Source organism: Sus scrofa, chromosome 9 (assembly GCF_054392235.1).
Source record: "Sus scrofa isolate SSC_HxYL_T2T_F1_AM1 chromosome 9, Sscrofa_HxYL_maternal_Yorkshire_Landrace_v2.0, whole genome shotgun sequence".
In the NCBI taxonomy this organism is placed as follows: domain Eukaryota; kingdom Metazoa; phylum Chordata; class Mammalia; order Artiodactyla; family Suidae; genus Sus; species Sus scrofa.
Genome location: NC_139391.1, coordinates 106,730,077 through 106,748,085, shown reverse-complemented (window position 1 = coordinate 106,748,085; position 18,009 = coordinate 106,730,077). Strand labels below are relative to the sequence as shown.

Sequence of the window (18,009 nt, the reverse complement as noted above, 5' to 3'; positions counted from 1 at the left end):
ACAACCTACAGAATAGGAGAAAATAGTTTGAGATGATGCAGCTGATAAGGGCTTAATATTTAAAATATACAAACAACTTATACAACTCAACAACAAAAAAACCAACAAGCCAATTGAAAAATGGGCAGAAGACCTGAATAGACATTTCTCCAAAGAAGAGATACAGAGGACCAATGAGCATATGAAAAAACCCAGGAGTTCCCGTCGTGGCGCAGTGGTTAACGAATCCGACTAGGAACCATGAGGTTGCGGGTTCGGTCCCTGCCCTTGCTCAGTGGGTTAACGATCCGGCGTTGCTGTGAGCTGTGGTGTAGGTTGCAGACGCGGCTCGGATCCTGTGTTGCTGTGGCTCTGGCGTAGGCTGGCGGCTACAGCTCTGATTAGACCCCTAGCCTGGGAACCTCCATATGCCGCAGAAGCGGCCCAAAGAAATAGCAAAAAAAAAAAAAAAAAAGAAAAACCCACAACATCACTAAGTATTAGACAAATGCAAATCAAAACTACAATGAGGTACCACCTCATGGTCAGAATGGCCATCATTAACAAATCAACAAATAACAAATGCTGGATAGTGTGTGGAGAAAAGGGAACCCTCCTGCACTGTTGGTGGGAAATGTAAACTGGTACAAACACTATGTAAAACAGTATGGATATACCTCAGAAAACTTAATATAGAACTACCATATGACCTAGCAATCCCACTCTTGGGCATATACCCAGACAAAACTTTCCTTGAAAAAGATACATGCACCCACATGTTCATTGCAGCTCTATTCACAGTAGTCCAGACACGGAAACAACCTAAATGTCCACTGACAGATGAATGGATTAAGAAGATCTATATATACACAGTTGAATACTACTCAGCCATAAGAAAGAACAAATTAATGCCATTTGCAGCAACATGGATGGAACTAGAGATTCTCACACTAAATGAAGTCAGAAAGAGAAAGACATATACCATACGAAATCACTTATATTTGGAATATTAAATATGGCACAAATGAACTTATCTACAAAAAAGAAACAAACTCTTGGACACAGAGAACAGACTTGTGGTTGTCAAGTGGGAGAGGGAGGGAATGGGATAGACTCAGAATTTGGGGTTAATAGATGCAAACTCTTGCCTTTGGAGTGGATAAGCAATGAGATCCTGCTGTATAGCACAGGGAACTATATCCAATCATTTGTGATGGAATGTGAAGGAGGATAATGTGAGAAAATAATGTATGCAAATGGATAACTGGGTTACTTTACTGTTCAGCAGAAATTGACATAAAATTGTAAGTCAACTATAATAAAAACTTTTAAAAAATAATAAATAAGGTACATCCTAATAACCAGGATATTCAGAGCAAGGTATGTGTAACATCTTTCCATGTTAAATGTTAAATATACTACAGGTATTCATACACACGCTAGTTAACACTACAAAATTTCTGGAAGTTTGTGTATACAAACAAAATGTTTGCTTCTAGGAAAAGGATTGAAAGCAGGAGACAGGAGGGAGAATTACTTTTCATTGTGTACCTTCTGACACTGTTTGAAAAAAAATTAAACCACATAATTACTTTATAAATCAAAAATCCTAGTAAATCATTTAAAATAAACAACTATGATCCTGACATAAAGACCCAGGTGTATGAATCTGCTCTTGAGGATTTAGGCTTATTTGAATGAGGCCATATACACTTCTGAGTAGCGTATAGTAAGATGATCAAAGTGAATTTCATCACAAAAACATGGCATTAGTTCCTGCTAATTTCAGAGAGCTTAGTGCTAATTGTGGGAATTGGGGGAAAAACAAGAGGTTTTTGACTAGAAGTACTTTAAGCATCACAGGGTACTACCTTTTCTAGTTGTACACTAGCCACAATATAAAAAGAAATACCTCACCCTCAAACACAAACAATATGCAAACAAAGCTTTGAATGCTTGATTTATGTATCTGTCTGCAACAATACTGAATCATTATGCTCTACACCTGCAACTAACACACTATTGTAAATCAACTATGCGTCAATTAAAAAAAACTCTGACTGGAGGATTAAATTGGGGTGGAGGAGAATAGAGGAAAGGATGAGTAAGAATAGGAGAATCTAGCTGACAGTAGGCATGGAGAAATATTTTCAGAAAAGGTACAAATGGCAATATTATAAATACATATTATATAGGTGTGAATATATATGAATAAACAATTTCAGAATACTTTTTCTGCTATATGATACCTTTTAAAATGGTATTATATATATAAAAATGTGTTCAAACTTGTTTCTATGAATCATATAGTGGATACTGCACAGTGAGTTTAAGTTACGCATTTTACTATCAAGAACCTTTTACAAAGATTTGATTTTTGATTGTACATTATGAAGCTAAGGCTATTTAATTAAGAATATTTGTTTTTGGAGTTTCCATCATGGCTCAATGGAAATGAATCTGACTAGCATTCATGAGGACGCAGGTTCGATCCCTGGCCTCCCTCTGTGGATTCGGGATCCAGCGTCAATGTAAGCTGTGGTGTAGGCTGCAGACATGGCCTGGATATGGCATTGCTGTGGCTGTGGAGTAGGCTGGCAGCTACAGCTTTGATTCAACCCCTAGCCTGAGAACCTCCATATGCTGCCGGTATGGCCATAAAAGGACAACAAAACAAAACAAAACAAAAGAATATTTGTTTTAATCTTAAGCAACGGGAGAAATTAAAATACACTGTCAATATTTAATTATCAAGATTCAAGTGCTATTTTGTCATAATGCTTTAAGGTCACATTTAAGACTTCTGCTGTCACATTAATTCTTTTTTAAAATATAGAATCATAGTACTTTGCATGGTGTTTCTCACAACAGCTTAGTATTTGGTGTCAAAGTTTTACACCAGGAATAAGTAATGTAAAATACTTCCTTGAAGGGGAAACACCTGCAGGGAGGGCCATATATGTCATAAAAAGTGCTTCTTTCAGCTTTGACTGCTTCATTTGTATTTCAAACTGAAGAGGCTTTCATGCTATTTTTAGCACTTTGAATAGACAATCACATATTTTTGCACCCCTGTGCTCTTAGCACATGAGTTCCTCACAGCACTGCTCTTCCTGACCCATTCCTGCTGTAGCTTTGGTGCTAATTTAGACTCAATGGACATTTAATGAGCACCTATGGTGGGCCATTACACTAAGGACACTACCATCAGGTTAGGTAGTATTATCATCCCATTGTTAACAGATGAGACATCTGAGGCTCATAGACTTGAAGTGTCCTAAGCCCCCAAATTGCTAAGTGGAAAACCAGGACTTAGCTTGAGTCTTTCCTTCATACTCTGCTTTCAGGTGCCTCTCTTCTGCTTTCCCCTTTCTCTGCCTCTAATAAAGAGCAGAATACCAGAGAAATGAAGGAGGCCCCCTCTACCTAGCACCACTACCTTCCCCACGGAGAGGGTGAAAGGGAAGAAACTTCCAGGGCTCAGAGCTCCTATCACAGTCCTCGCTGCTGCCATTTCCATACTTCACCTGGAACACCCAGCCCAAAACCTTAGCCCTAACCCTGCTTCATAACTCTTTTCCCAGGTCACAGAAGGTGCTGGGGGTAATTATTACTGAAGCATTCCTGTAATAATGGAAGAAGTGTCCTGAGCAACCCTATTCACAACTCTGAAAAAATTTTTCTATGGTGACATAGATCCCATTGGCTCTTTTGGGGACTACCAAGCCTGTACCTGAGCTTGGTTGAACTAACTTCCAGTTGCTAGCTTACAATCCTAAGCACAGCTCAGAGTACTGCTTCCATGGGAAGAATCAGGTTTCTTAATTAAGTCAATGGAAGCCAGTTTGAGGCCTCCACAACTGATACCTTAATGAACTTCTGGAATATAACCAACTCATACCTGGCGATTCAATATTTACCCTCTCAGTTCACAGCAAATATATTTGTAAGATTGAAAGCACTATTTGTATTGTACTCAATATAAAATAGGAAGAGATATACTCTCAAAATTCAAAAGCACAGCTTCCTGGACTATTTTTCGCTCTTACTTTTTTACGTTCATTTTGAAAAGTATGGCTTCATTCAACTCCAGAGAAACTTCTATTTTTTTCAATATTACTGTGATTGCTGAGCCAGTGTTTATCTTACCTCCTCGATGAATAATCAAAGAAGTCTCACTTCCAATGGGACAGTCCTTAAGTATATCCACTACTTCCGTATGGCTCAGGTTCTGTACATTCTGCTGGTTGATCTCAACAATGAGGTCACCTTCACACAGGCCAGGACATCCCTGAATGTCAAGTATTTGTTTCACCCGCTGTCCTGTCGGACTATCTGCAATGGTGAAGCCAAAGCCCTGGGCACCTTTCACAATGGTTAAGGTCATAAGTTCAGCTTGGGTGGCCCCCGATGAAGCCATAGATACATTGTCGTCATGGACAGGCGGTGGATACGTGCCATCTAGCTGACCATCAGCTGGCATTGAGTGCAAAGAATGAGGCGGCCGATCTGTTATATCTGGAACTGACTGTGAGGTCCGAGAAATGTATTCCAAATAAGTTTCATAGTTATGTCTTCCATTGACCATCACTGGAGGTGGCCTCTCCATTATTGCAAGGGGTGGCACCATGCTGTTAGCAGGATCTTCAGGATCAAAGGGCAAAGGGTAGCCACGGCATAATACCAGGTTGACACTCTGACCAATGGGAACAGACTGGAAAAGTTTGACTACATCTGCATGAGTGTGTCCAAGGACACAAACTTCATTAATATAGACAATGACATCACCTGCAAGGGAAAAAAAGAAAGAGATTGACAACATGAAGTAAGTTCAATTAACGTTGACATAGAGAAATGGAATTATTTATGAGACTAGTGAAAGAGGTGCTCTGTTTCTCAGTAAGCAGTGAGAAAATCAATTAGAATATTATTTAAATTCCTTGCAGGTGACTCAAGGTTACAACAGGTCTGCCAACAAATGCAGTGATCAAATGCTGAAAAAAAAATGCTATTTGGTTGTTTCTGAAGTTTAGAAAGAACTTCATGTTCAGAAAGCAAAGTTTAGAGGAATTTGTACCTTGAAGAAGCACACCATCTATGCCTCTTTTTTTCATCTTCATTTCCAACTTCAGTGCAATTCAGTTAATAGAATTTTCAAACTATTGAGAAGTGGTGGTCGTAAGTTTTAGATGTAAAACAAAGCCCACCATACAGGTTTTTTGGTATCAACTGTCTTTTTTTCTTTTTTATGGAAGAGAAAAATATTTTGTCCATTTATTTTATCTCTTTTTAGCAAAGTGTAATTGCAAGAGTTTTACAAATAAAGGTCAAGAGCATAGGTGTTGGAGTCAGGGATCTGGGTCCATATCCTGGCTCTGCTGTGATAATGGGCAAGTGTTTGACCTGCTTTGAGCCTCAGTCCCTCATTTGTTGAGTTGTTGTAAGGATGAAATGAGACAATGCAGGAAAGGGCCTGGCACAATGTCTGACACATGGTTAGCGGTCAATAAATGTGGACTATTATGAATACTACTGTTGCTAAAAGAGGATGAAGGGGATTTGAGACCCTGGCTTTCAAACATGAAGCTACCATAGACTTATCCTCTGATTTCAGATGCATTGGTGTTTCTGTAGATCTTTTCAAAACAGGTATTTGTCCTTTCTCCCCAGTGAACTGAATCACAGAGTTACAGAAGTCAACTGGTTAGAAGTTAACTTTATATATTAAAAATGTCCTGAATGCAAATTATTCATTATAAAATATATTCAGAAAAGCAATATTTCCTCCTTAAATGCAAGAAAACATGTTTGAGCTAATTGTTTTTAAAAATTCAATTATGTATAAATAACAGTTTTATTTTTGGAGTACTGTTCTATCACAGATTGATATTTTTATCCTCCCAAACCATAATATTTGAGAATTGAACTTGCAAATTGAGATTGGGTCTGATTATGCTGAGGAGTATATGAAAGATGAAAAGACATGTTTTCACAGATTGTCAAATGAGTAACTCAACAGACATCAGTTTATCAGGATGATTCTGAAATGGATAGTGTAAATGGCTAGAAATTTCATTCCGAGACATCATTGCCCATCAAAATTGCAAACATCAAAAATGAAACAGCGTTGAACTTTCAGAGTTAAATACGTCTCCGGCTTTTCTTCGTTGTCTGATATAAAATGATTTCTCCACTAAATGCACTTTAAAAATAAATAATTCTATGAATAAAACATTCCTGAGTAAAATGCCCTCAACTATGAAGGCTCAGCTTTCAGCTAACACTCTTCCCAAATGGTAGAGAACTGCTTGAAAGTGCTAAAGATATAGAGAAAGAAAACCAGAACCAACCAACCAAACAACAAACAAAACCAAAATAACATTTTCAGGGATCCAGGTTAGGTTTGATTCTGGAAAATGTCACAGACTATGTGACTGGTCAGAGGGAACTTCACTTTCCAGTTACGTCTATCAGAGAGGGTGCTGGTGTACTGGCTGGGATACTGGGCCATGACTCAGAACTGAATTGGGATGGGCACGCTCTCTCTGTCACCATGATTTCTCAACAGACTGGGATGGGACAGTTGGGGGTATTTTAGCCTCATTTTTAACTGGTTCTGGTCATCCCAGAGTCTCAGAGAAGTTTGTGTGTGATTCGGACAAACTTTCTTCTCCTCCTTGCCTCTACTATTTTTAAAGTTAAGTATATTTACAGAATGAAAGGTTCAAAGAATATAAATACTTGTGTACTATAATTCAGCTTAATGATGAAAAAATTACTTACTTATATTAGTTGAAGCTGCCCTGGGTAGCACAATCTCCCACTTACTCTCTCTTATTGCCCTTTCCAAAAGTTATCATCGTCCCACATTTGAGGTTTGTTATTCACATGGACTTTATATTTTTATGACATATCTAGATACTCAGAAATAATATTCCTACATAATGTTTAATCCCTAAAATAATATTCCCCAAAATATGTTTTTTGCATATGTTAAAACTTTTTTTTTCATGTCTGCATCCATGGCATATGGAAATTTCCAGGAAAGGGATGAAATCTGAGCAACAACTGTGACCTATGCAGCAGCTATGACAATGCCAGATCCTTAACCCACTGCACTGGGCAAGGGATTGAACCTGCACCTCTTCAGCAACCTGAGCCACTGCAGTTGGATTCTTAACCCCTGTGCCACAGCAGAAACTACCTAAACCTTTTGTAAATAGTATACATATTAATCTTCCATAGTATCTCTCAAAATGTGTTTGTGATATTTATCTCTTGATATATTTACCCCTGCTTAATTAATTTTCATTGCAATACAGTATTTATTGGATGAATACATCATTATTTATTAATATTTATCCATTCTTCTGTTAATGGACACTGGGGTTCCTAAGAATTTTTGACTATTAAAAATAACTCTGCAATGACCCTCTTTCCACAGCCCTTGTGCACATATGAGAGAGTTTTTGTACCTTGGTGTAGAATTGCTAGGCATAGGCCATGTGCACCTTCAACTTGGTTGGATATAGGGAAATGGATGACAAAATAGGTCAAATATATTTACACTCCCCTCAGTAGTACATCAGAATTTTCACTGCTCCCTGTCTGACACAATGTTTGGCATTCTCAGAACTTTAATTTTCGAGACTCTAATGGGTGTGATCATGGTTTTAATTTTCATTTCCCAGGTTGCTAGTAAGGATGGACATCATTTCATATGTTTATTGGCCTTTGGGTTTTCTCTTCAGTGCCTCTCCTTTCCCCATTTTTCCTATTAGGTTAGTATTTTGTTTTTCAACACATTGACTATTTTCCTTTCCTTTCCTTTCCTTTCCTTTCCTTTCCTTTCCTTCCCTTCCCTTTCTTTCTTGGCCACACCCTCTGCATGCAGAAATGCAGAAGTTCCCTGGACCAGGGATCGAACCTGAGCCATAGCAGTGACAACACTGGGTCCTTAATCTGTTGAGCCATGAGGGAACTCCAGCCCACCTATATTCTTTTTTCTGTTTTTGTTTTTTGTTTTGTTTGTTTGTTTTGCTTTTTAGGGTGGTACCCGTGGCATATGGAGGTTCTCAGGCTAGGGCTTGAATCAGAGCTACAGCTGCTGGTCTATCCCAGAGCCACAACAATATGGGATCCGAGCCACATGTGCAACCTACGCCACAGCTCATGGCAACGCTGGATCGTTAACCCACTGAGTGAGACCAGGGATCAAACCCGCATCCTCACGGATCCTAGTTGGGTTCATTCACCGCTGAGCCACAAAGAGAACTCCCCTCCTACATTCTTGATCCAAAATTTTCTGTAGGTTAGGAGGCTTCACAGTAAACATTACATGCAATAGGGAGCCAAAAGTCTCTGGACTGATTTCCATCTCCATCCCTTACTAAGTGACTTTCAAAACCAACAAATCTGTGACTCAGATTCTTCAGCAGTAATGAGGAACAATAATAATAGCAACTTAGTGTTCTTTGGGAAATAACAAATGAGATCATACAGGTGAAAGGGTTTGTAAGCTGTAAATTGTTATGCAAAGGATAATTGCTATTTCAGTAACTATTATCTGTCCATGGTTAAATCCACGTATTAAAATCAGGACAGTCCCACCAAGATATCCCCACCACAGTCATAATTAAGGATGAATATGTTTCTGAGTGGGCAAGTAAAAGGCAGGAAAGTAACAAACACCATTTTCCTCTAAGGCTCTTCCTAACTTTAATCACAGTTAACAAACTCCCCAGCCCCCAAGCATGCTTTATTCTTTCCTCTGCTACATCAGAAATTCATGGGGAAAAAGAACTAAGGGTAATGTTCAGAGCTCTCACAGTTCCTTGCCAGGTCTAAAGAGTAGCTATTTGAATTATAGTGATTAATGCTATCTATTTTTGAATTTTAATGTGATCTTACTATTTAGAAACAGAATGAGAACTATTTGTAGTTCTTAGTAAGATTGCCTTCTAAAATTTATGGATATTTTCCATTCAGAGCAATTTTTCAAGTCATCAAGCAAGCAAGTGATAAAGGATCCTGCAACAATACCTTTATGGAGCTGCTCAGAAGATTTCTGAATGTAAAAGATGAGTGGTCAGTTATCATGGGATAAAACCATCTAACAACTTGACAGTATTCAACTGCTCACTTAAAAAAAAAAAATATATATATATATATATGGACGCCTAGACATTGTGTCATGCTAATATTGTTGTAGATGGAGATGTAAGCAAACATTTGCTTATTCAGATAGAACTGATTGGGTAGGATATTTATAGACTGCGCTTGTGAATGTCATTTACATGTTGTGAAATAAAAATAGGAGCCACCTGGTAGATGCCTTCTGACAGTGCCATGCCAAGTCCTGAGACAGACTGGGCTTAGGAGCATAGTAACAGACGTCAGGAGAACTGGCTCTGGATCTAACCCTGTTGGCCTACTTATGAGAGAGAACTGGAAGAATCAGTTGATTTCTCCATGTCTCAATTTATTCTTTATAAAATGGGAATGAAAACATCTCCATTTCTTCTTTCACAGGGCTACTGTGAGAATGAGATCATGCTTGTGAAAACACATTTAATTTTACCAAAGAAAGGTTGTCCCTAAAAATAAGATGATGCATTTCTTTTGTGAGCCAAGCACACATTTTCATTGCCATATTGTCTGCAGGGTTACACTGTTTCCTATATAGACATTTACTTTAGGCCTTATTGAGGCCAGATGGTTTTAGGCTATTGCCCTCAGGCCTATTGGTCAAATTTGGTGTGACTGATGATCTCGGTGTCCCCATCAGGGCTGATCTCATAATGACCTAATTCCCAATTATGGGTTTCAAAGTGCAAGTGAAGGAGAGTGAGGCTGATGAAGCAGGAAGTTTAAAACTGCTGGCCTGTATGAGAAAATGTTCTAAGATAATTGGTTTCTTTCTTAGTCATGGAAATCAAAATACTATATTGGATACCTCTTGGGACCTCCATCATTTTGGATAAAATAGAGCATTCTCTGTAAAGCATTGCTTAAAATGGAGTTATTTTTATACCTCTTTCCTCTGCTCCCACAGTTTTTGAGTCACTGTGGCCTACAGAATCTTTCTTTTCAGACACTCTCACTTACCACCTGCTGTCTACCTTCCTTAGCCACAACCTTGAACCAGACTAGAATAATTTACTTCACACTCCATTTTCATCCTACAGTCTCCTCGATTAAGTTCAGACTCTTCAATCTTTAGATCTACTGCTTCGCAGTCTTTACCAGTAGCTTTTCCAACTTATTTTTATATTCACCACCCAATAAGTTACTTTTCTTGGAAAGCTAGTGTCTTTACTGTTCACAATTCATAACTTGATAACTTGCCTTTTAGTTGATTTCTGCTCTTCCTCTAACCTTACGTGCACTTCTGTTCTAAGGACAAATTCATCCCAGATACTTCATTCCTTTCCTGACTTCTTCAAAGGTATCTTCCATTATTCCTACACAGATTGTTCCTCTCTCATGCTTGTGACTGCAAACTCACCTCAGACTTTATTCCTTTGTGAGAGTTTTCTACCTATCCCAAGTTTTTTTTCTGTAAAGTATGCAGAGTATTATTACTATGCTGAGAACTCTTTGGGTATTTAGGATAAATTCTCATTGACTAAAGGATAGAAAGACTTAGAGGAAAATTAAAATGGATTTCATTTTCATAAATTTGCTGTCTTAAATGTTTAACTTCTGTTTTTGCCAAGTCATACAGATTTTTGTTAAGAAAAAAAAAAAAAACTCACTCTCTACTCCCATCCCACCAATTACGTATCCTCTACATTGAAAATTTCCTGTTTTTTGAGTTTCTTCTCCAGCTAATACAATTTCACTGACATTTTTTCTTTCTGAAGCTTGTGTTACTTTGTATTTTACAATTTTATTATAACAGGAAATTTTATTATAATATTGAATGTTGATTTTCACTCTATTCTACAAACCCCATGAACATAATAAATTGTGACATGTACTTGTGGGAGTGTGCTACTCACCACTTCAACTAAATTAAAAATAACTTTTATTATTTGTTATTTTAATTTTTTTATTAAAGTATAGTTTATTTATAATATTGCTTCCATTTCTGTTGAAAATAACCTTTCTTGATAAAATTTCCTCCCCAAAGTGAAGTACTGTGGTATGTCAGATAGACAAATAGAATTGAAGCTGGGTCTCCTTGGATTGCTCTTTGAGCAAGTTAGTCATTGGTTTCCTTACCTGTAATGGAGGATAACACAATGACTGTTCTACCTACATTATAGGAAAGAGATGTCTGTGAAAATGTTCTGTAAACTATCATGAATGTTACATATAAAAAGATACATATTAAAATTTTTAACAAATGACTGATAACGACTGGAAAACAAGAATATCCTAAGGAGGTGAAAGGAGAAATAGGAAACATTTTTTAAAAAAGAAGCTGCTTAATTTTATTAACTTATTTGGCAGCTTGGGTGCAGAAATTTGAGAGGACAGATAATGTTTATCCTTTTAACTGAATACACTGTTTCCCAACAAGGAAGACTAGTGCCTCATGAAAGTATCCCTAGATTCCTCATTCCCTTCTGGGATAGAAGTAAGATGCGGTTAAGGTAAAGCGGGGTCAGAAGTTGTGCTGTGTCAACTGTGTGGTAGCCGTGGTGGGGGTGGGAGATGAAACTGAGAACATCCACGCACATGGGTCTTGGCATATTCTCAACTACGTGTCAGTGACAAAAGTCTGATGATAACAGCCCCCAAAATGAATGGGCTCTTGCCTTACTTTCTCGGGTTTCCTGATGAATCTGTTTCAGGGTTCTATGCCTCTTATTGCCAGAAATTTTTCCTTACCCCTCAATCTAATTTCTTTTGCTAAAAACCACGGCTATTTCCTGGATTTCCATTCTCATAAAAGTGGAAGCTTCATCCTTTTGGAATAATTTAAAGCAGTTTCTAAAATTCCCAAATGGTCTCTTTTGAGTGCAAATTATAAAAATAGCCATCAATTGGAGATGATTCTTAGAGGTTCTGGAACTTACCATGATTCTATTGACTTTAAATATCTGTTTGCAGAGAGTGTTATTACAGATATCCACCAAATTGTGCAGAAATGCAAAAACAAACACTGAGGTTATGGAAGGTATAGAGGCAAGACAAAAGCCTTCAGAAGAATTTGAGATTGTTAATTCTTATGTGCTATATTTTAAATGACATTGTGAAATAAAATGAGGTGAATTAATCTGTAACACCAAAATATTTTAATCTTTTTTTTTTAACACTATAAAACCAAGGTGGCATAATGGGGAGAGCACTGATTTAGGAGTCAGAAGGTTTATGTTCTTATGACAGGTATGCCAATAACTAGTGGGATCACCACACCTCTAGTCTCATTAATTACTACTCATCAAAGATTTATTATACTCAACAACTACCATGAGTTAGGCACCATAGTGTAAACAGAAAAGACTGAACCACATGATCTCTGAAGCATTTTCTTCACTCTGAATTTTTAACACAAATGTCCTTGGACTTTACCTCTTAGTTATGTCTGTAATTGGTTCCTTCCTTTCTTTTCCTACTTCTACCACTGGAGGTCAAGGATCTTACCCATTGTATGAACTTCTGCAGCAGTCTCTTAGCTGGTCTTCCTGACATCAGAGCAGAAAAGGGAAAGAGAAGAGGGAAACCTAGCATATGGAATGACTCAATGAGTCTGTGGGATTAATCTCACAATCCCTGATCTCACCCCATGGTGACCTCTATGAGTACATGGGATTGCTAATAACCCCCCTCTTCTAATCAGGATTGTCTCAGGAACCAGTTGAGTGTGAATATTCTACAGGTCATGGGCAGTGGTTTCAGGGACTTCAAAGCACTGGACACTGCCTTCTACCCGCTTCCCTGTCAACTCATTTTTCATACCATACTCTGTCCTACTTAATGTCCTTCAGTGCCTGCTCATAGAAAGAAGAAGAGAATCCAAATTTTGTAGCTCAGCATACAAGGCACTCAGTTATATTTTCACCATTTCCTGCCTCTTCCCAACCTACTCTGTGCTTTGGATGGCCCAGAGTCAGAGCTATGTTCTATACATGCTATGCCTTTCCATCCTCCTGCTTCTTCCCATGCTGTGTCCCCACTAACAAACTCCTAGTCATCCTGTGAGACTAACATCACCTTTTTGACCATTTTTTATGACCACCTCTTATTGTTGACTGTTACTTCTTCCTGTGTGTTACTCTTCCTGATAGCTTAATTCTTCAACCCCATTTAACCTCATTAACAGCGCTTAGAATTTCTCTGACCATGGTGACTACCATTTTGATATATTTAATATTTACCTGGCACTTACAAATTCTATTTTACCTAATCCTTAAAAATCCATTTGAGATTATTATCATTGTTACCTATACTTTATTCATGTAGAAACAGCTTAGGAGAAGTTAAATAATTTCTCTAAAGTCACATTGATAATTGAGATTCAGGAACTGAATGCAAGCTTCAACACAAATGTTAAGAATTTCAAACAGATCACGACATACTTTGACTTGGGGATTCCTTTTTTTGTCCCTGCAAACATAGCAATTGGCATCCTGTGTAAAATATCTTTTAATTCCTGAATTGAGAGATGAACCGCAATATTCTTTTGATTAGCTAAGTTAATAGAGGAAAGCAGTGAAGCAAATAATTGCAAACAGGGGAATCCATTGCAATCTCCCAGTCCACTTTCTGCAGTGCTCCAAAATAAGCTGTTTGGAAGAGGGCTTTGAGAATGCTGAGGCAGAGAGGTGACAGGGCAGTATAACCCACAGAATTCTGTAACCATCATTTCAATAGCTGTGTGGTTTGGGGCAAGAAATTTAACTTTTCTTGGTCTGGTTTCTTTTCATGCATGGAAAAGTCAGAAAAGATAGTTTCCAAGGTGTAGCTTTAAAAGTTCTTATAACAGATGAGAATGTGCAAAGCTTTTCTATTGCACTCATACAAGGTGTTGGGAAATTTGAGTGGTGCGGTTAAACAGGTAAGTGACAGGCCTTTGGGGGCTTACCCTAAGGTTCCTTGATTTTCTACAAGCAGCCAGTGATTCCAACACTTCATCTATAGGCAAAAGGATGCCAAGATATTGGCATGGCCCCTTATGTCTCAAAAGAATGAAAGCCTTCTTAATCGCATTTTACAATTTCATCTGTGTGACCTGGTGCAGATGCCTAATTAAAAGCTTAGCTTAAAAAATTATGTTTAATCAGCACACATCCAACAATTACTCTCTGGCAGATGTGAATTAGCTTGACGATCTATTTACATTTCTTTTGTGTTTGGCACTGAGTGGTAAGATATATTTAAATACTTGCATTTTACTTTGTTGGAAAGGAGGAAGAAAATATATTCTAAGAGAATCTAAAGGCACTGATTATTTGCTGATCTGGCAAAGATGAAACAACACTTCAGATTAAAACTATAAGTAAAGCCACAAAAGGAAAGCACAAAAGACTGTTTTTGTTGTAGTTTGTGGGTTTGTTGTTTTTGCAAAGCTCCAAGAGCAGAGGCTTTCTAAATAGTTTGCTCACTTTAGGAATTCAATAGCATAAAATGGTCAGTGCATCTGTCATTCCTCTAAATGATGTAATGAATTTTAAACAACAAAAAAGAGACAAATACATTATCAGAGGGACCCTATAAAACAAAAATAGGTTCCTGCATCTAAAGAGAACCTATAACTTCACTAGAAGAAAAGGAAAACATAATAATTTTTAACAATCTTCAAACCTTAGGCAGGACGCGAAAGTTTACGAGGGCAAGAAAAAAAAAGTATTCTAGTGTTTATCTGTCCTCTCCTGTGTGTTATGGGCACATGTGAGGGCAGATGCATCACAGAAATCTGCTCAACCACAAACACACACACACCCCCCATGAAAACTCCAGCTATGGAAGACCTTGTTGGAAAGAGCCATCAATTTACATGGACAGTAAGTGATGTGCACGCTTATTTTCAGACAACTATTGACTGTATTCTTTTTTACACAGTTGGCTCCCAGGGGCCAATGTGGCATGACCCAGTGCTGTCTTCTCAACTTACTCCAAACAGTGTATCAAGTGGCTATAAAACCTCCCCTGAAATGATGGGGGACAGCTGGCCCGGTGGACCTAGGAACTGTGCACTGACACGCTTTTCAACAGTTTATTCTACTCCACCCACGACTGTCAATTACCAGCCATTCTGACTGGGCAAGAAATTGAATAACAAGGAGAGCACGAATGAGAGAGATGAAAAGGACTGGAGCATCCACTTCAATTGCCTCCTGCCAAATGTGTGAGAGTGGGTGTCACTCTGTGTGTGTGCTTGCAAGCTGACCTATATACCTGCTTGCACTTTTAAGACAGGTAGAACCAGTGTTTTCAGTCAGAGGAAAGTAGAATTTCATTTTTGATACTGTGAAATCGATATAGAAAAGGGAAAAAACAAAACAAAACAACACTCTTTCAAGGCTTCAGATAACATTCTGTGAAGCTGTTCCCTTGAATTGCTTTTGAAAAATATTACTCTTTTCTCTGACATCAGCTGGGGGCTGGTTTTGTTTATCCAGACTGGAGAAAGAGGATGTCTATGGTTGGGGCTTCTCGGGCAAGGATGCGCTCACCCCAGATCGCCATCACCCTAGGTGGAAAATGTCCCGGCTGCTGCTTCTACTGCAAGCCAATCCGAAATCCTTAACTTGTAGTGACATCTACTCCATTCCCTTTGTGCGAAAAACGACAGAGCCCCTGCTCCCTTGCCGAAATAAGGGTTGCCAGGATATTTCTCCCATATGGATTTCTGAACTGGTGCAGCATTAAGTTGCTGAGCTCCATCAAATGGCTGGCAGAAAGAATAAATGTGCCATGCTAAAAATGTGTCTTTCTATTGCATACACACTGGTCCAGGGTTTGATGAGAGGGCCTTTCTAACTTGTTAAGAGGGAAACAGGCTTGGCAGATGTGAATCTTCACTGACAGGCTTTGATCGTTCAAACCTGGCCACTTTTAGTTCCAATTTCAGTTTCTGAAACAGCAATATTTTACACAACTATCAAGAAGTCAGTCTGTTCATTAGGCTGTATACACCAAAGATTGCCAATGAAAAATCCCTCAAACACATGGCAAAGGGGAGGGGAAATTTTTGTCTTGGCTGCACTGAAACTCAAATCTAGAGATAGATAGTTATTATCTCTTTGATTTATGTGCAGAGAAATGGAAATCAATATACAATCTCATAATATCAGACATCCAAAATTTCCTCCATAGGGCATACACCTTGCCACTATCCTCTCTATACTAGACACCATACACAGATTCTTTGGGGGAAACATAACGTTACTAGTCTAAGAGTTTCAGGAAAATATGCAGCAATTTCCCTGCAGACAGTGGGAGATTATTCTCTTCTCAGATACAAACAGACAAATGGCACAGAGAAAACAATCTAATCCCTGCTGTTCCCAATGTTACAATTATTATACCACACTGAAGCCAATTGGAGTAAGTTGCCAGAGAATCATCATCAAAGATTTTAAGTTGTCCCCTCCCTCCATTGCCACTGGGGAATATATATCTACATGTAAACAGGTTCACATGTTTATGTGTTAATTTGCTCATTTAAGAGTTAAAATATATTTTACATTCTGACTGAATATAGTTAATGTTAGAGTCAGAAACAAAGAAAATCTCTTGCTTTTTGAACCTAAATCTAGTAATAATTTTATAATTATAGTACTAGCACTTTTTTCAAGTTCCCGCAAATCACAGTCAAATGCATGAATCATAATGATATAGTTTCACATTTTACATAGTCTCCTGACTCTTCCAGTTTAGGTAGTGCAAAAAACGCAAAAAGGCAAAAGAAGAGAATGTATTTCTTCTTTTTATTCAGAAGAAGTAAATCTCTTCTACTGAATAAAAGCACTGTTGGAGGTCACAGAGAGGACCAAATTGGCTAATAATAATAATAGCTACTATTTATGTGCTAAGAACGGTAAAAATGTCTGCCAAGAACTCTGCCAAGCACTTCAGGGACTTAATCTCTTTAGTCCTTGAAATAACCTGATGGAGCATATACTGTCCTCATTTTATAGACGTTATCATGGTTTAGAGAAGCCAAGCCCCACATTTGCAAAGTCAAAGAACTGTCTTATCTCTAGTGTGTTTGGTGTTACTTTCAGGCTTGTCTTCTGACTACATGGATGATTAGTTACATAAGCTTATGAAGTTTCAAGATTCATTCATCTATTTATTTGGCACTTCTTAAGACGCAGACTATAATTAATCATTTGAAATCTTGTTGACCCTAATTTCACATTTTTGACCGCCTGAACCGAACAGATAGTTTGGCATAATGGAAACATATGTGATATTTGATTGTGATATAACAGTCTTGTTTTTACAAGTTGTAGCCTACACAAAGAAATCACCCAGTGACAAAATTACCTATATTTATTTATTTATTTTTGTCTTTTTTCAGGGCTGCACCCACAGCATATGTAGGTTCCCAGGCCAGGGGTCTAATCAGAGCTGTTGCTGCTGGCCTACATCAGAGCCACAGCAACACGGAATCTGAGCTGCGTCTGCAACCTACACCACAGCTCATGGCAATGCCAGATCCTTAACCACTGAGCGAGGCCAGGGATTGAACCCGCAACCTCACGGTTCCTAGTCAGATTTGTTAACCACTGAGCCATGACGTGAACTCCAAAATTACCTATATTTAAATGGGCTTGTCTGCCTGCCAAGTGCTAAATGAAGCAAATCAAATAAAAATAAAGACATAATGACAAGCTATCATAGAATACCACTGGGGATACACCTTTGAGGTCATAAACATATAATAAGTCCAATGAATAAAATAATAAAAATTATTTTAAGGTATTTCATAAGATGCTTAAATTTTGAAAGTCTGGCTTTCATGGATTCTAGAAGACAAAAGAACTCTTAGAATAACACTGTAAATCTCATTTAATTGAAATCAGAGTGATAATTTTAATGGACCCAAATAGAGAAGGGCAAATATCTCAT

At 38.0% G+C, this 18,009-nt stretch overlaps 1 protein-coding gene across 36 annotated transcripts in view; it reads right to left on the bottom strand.

Moving 5' to 3' along the window:
• MAGI2 (membrane associated guanylate kinase, WW and PDZ domain containing 2) overlaps positions 1 to 18,009 on the bottom strand; it is a 1,324,949-nt gene that overhangs the window by 235,498 nt on the left and 1,071,442 nt on the right. For all 36 annotated transcript variants that reach the window (XR_014816024.1, XR_014816026.1, XR_014816025.1 and 33 more), the window contains one exon: positions 4,129 to 4,767. Coding sequence is in view for 32 of the 36 variants with exons in the window: in XM_021102528.2 (XP_020958187.1) it covers positions 4,129 to 4,767 (639 nt within the window). In the remaining 4 variants the exon portion in view is untranslated. The remainder of the gene's footprint in view (positions 1 to 4,128; positions 4,768 to 18,009) is intronic.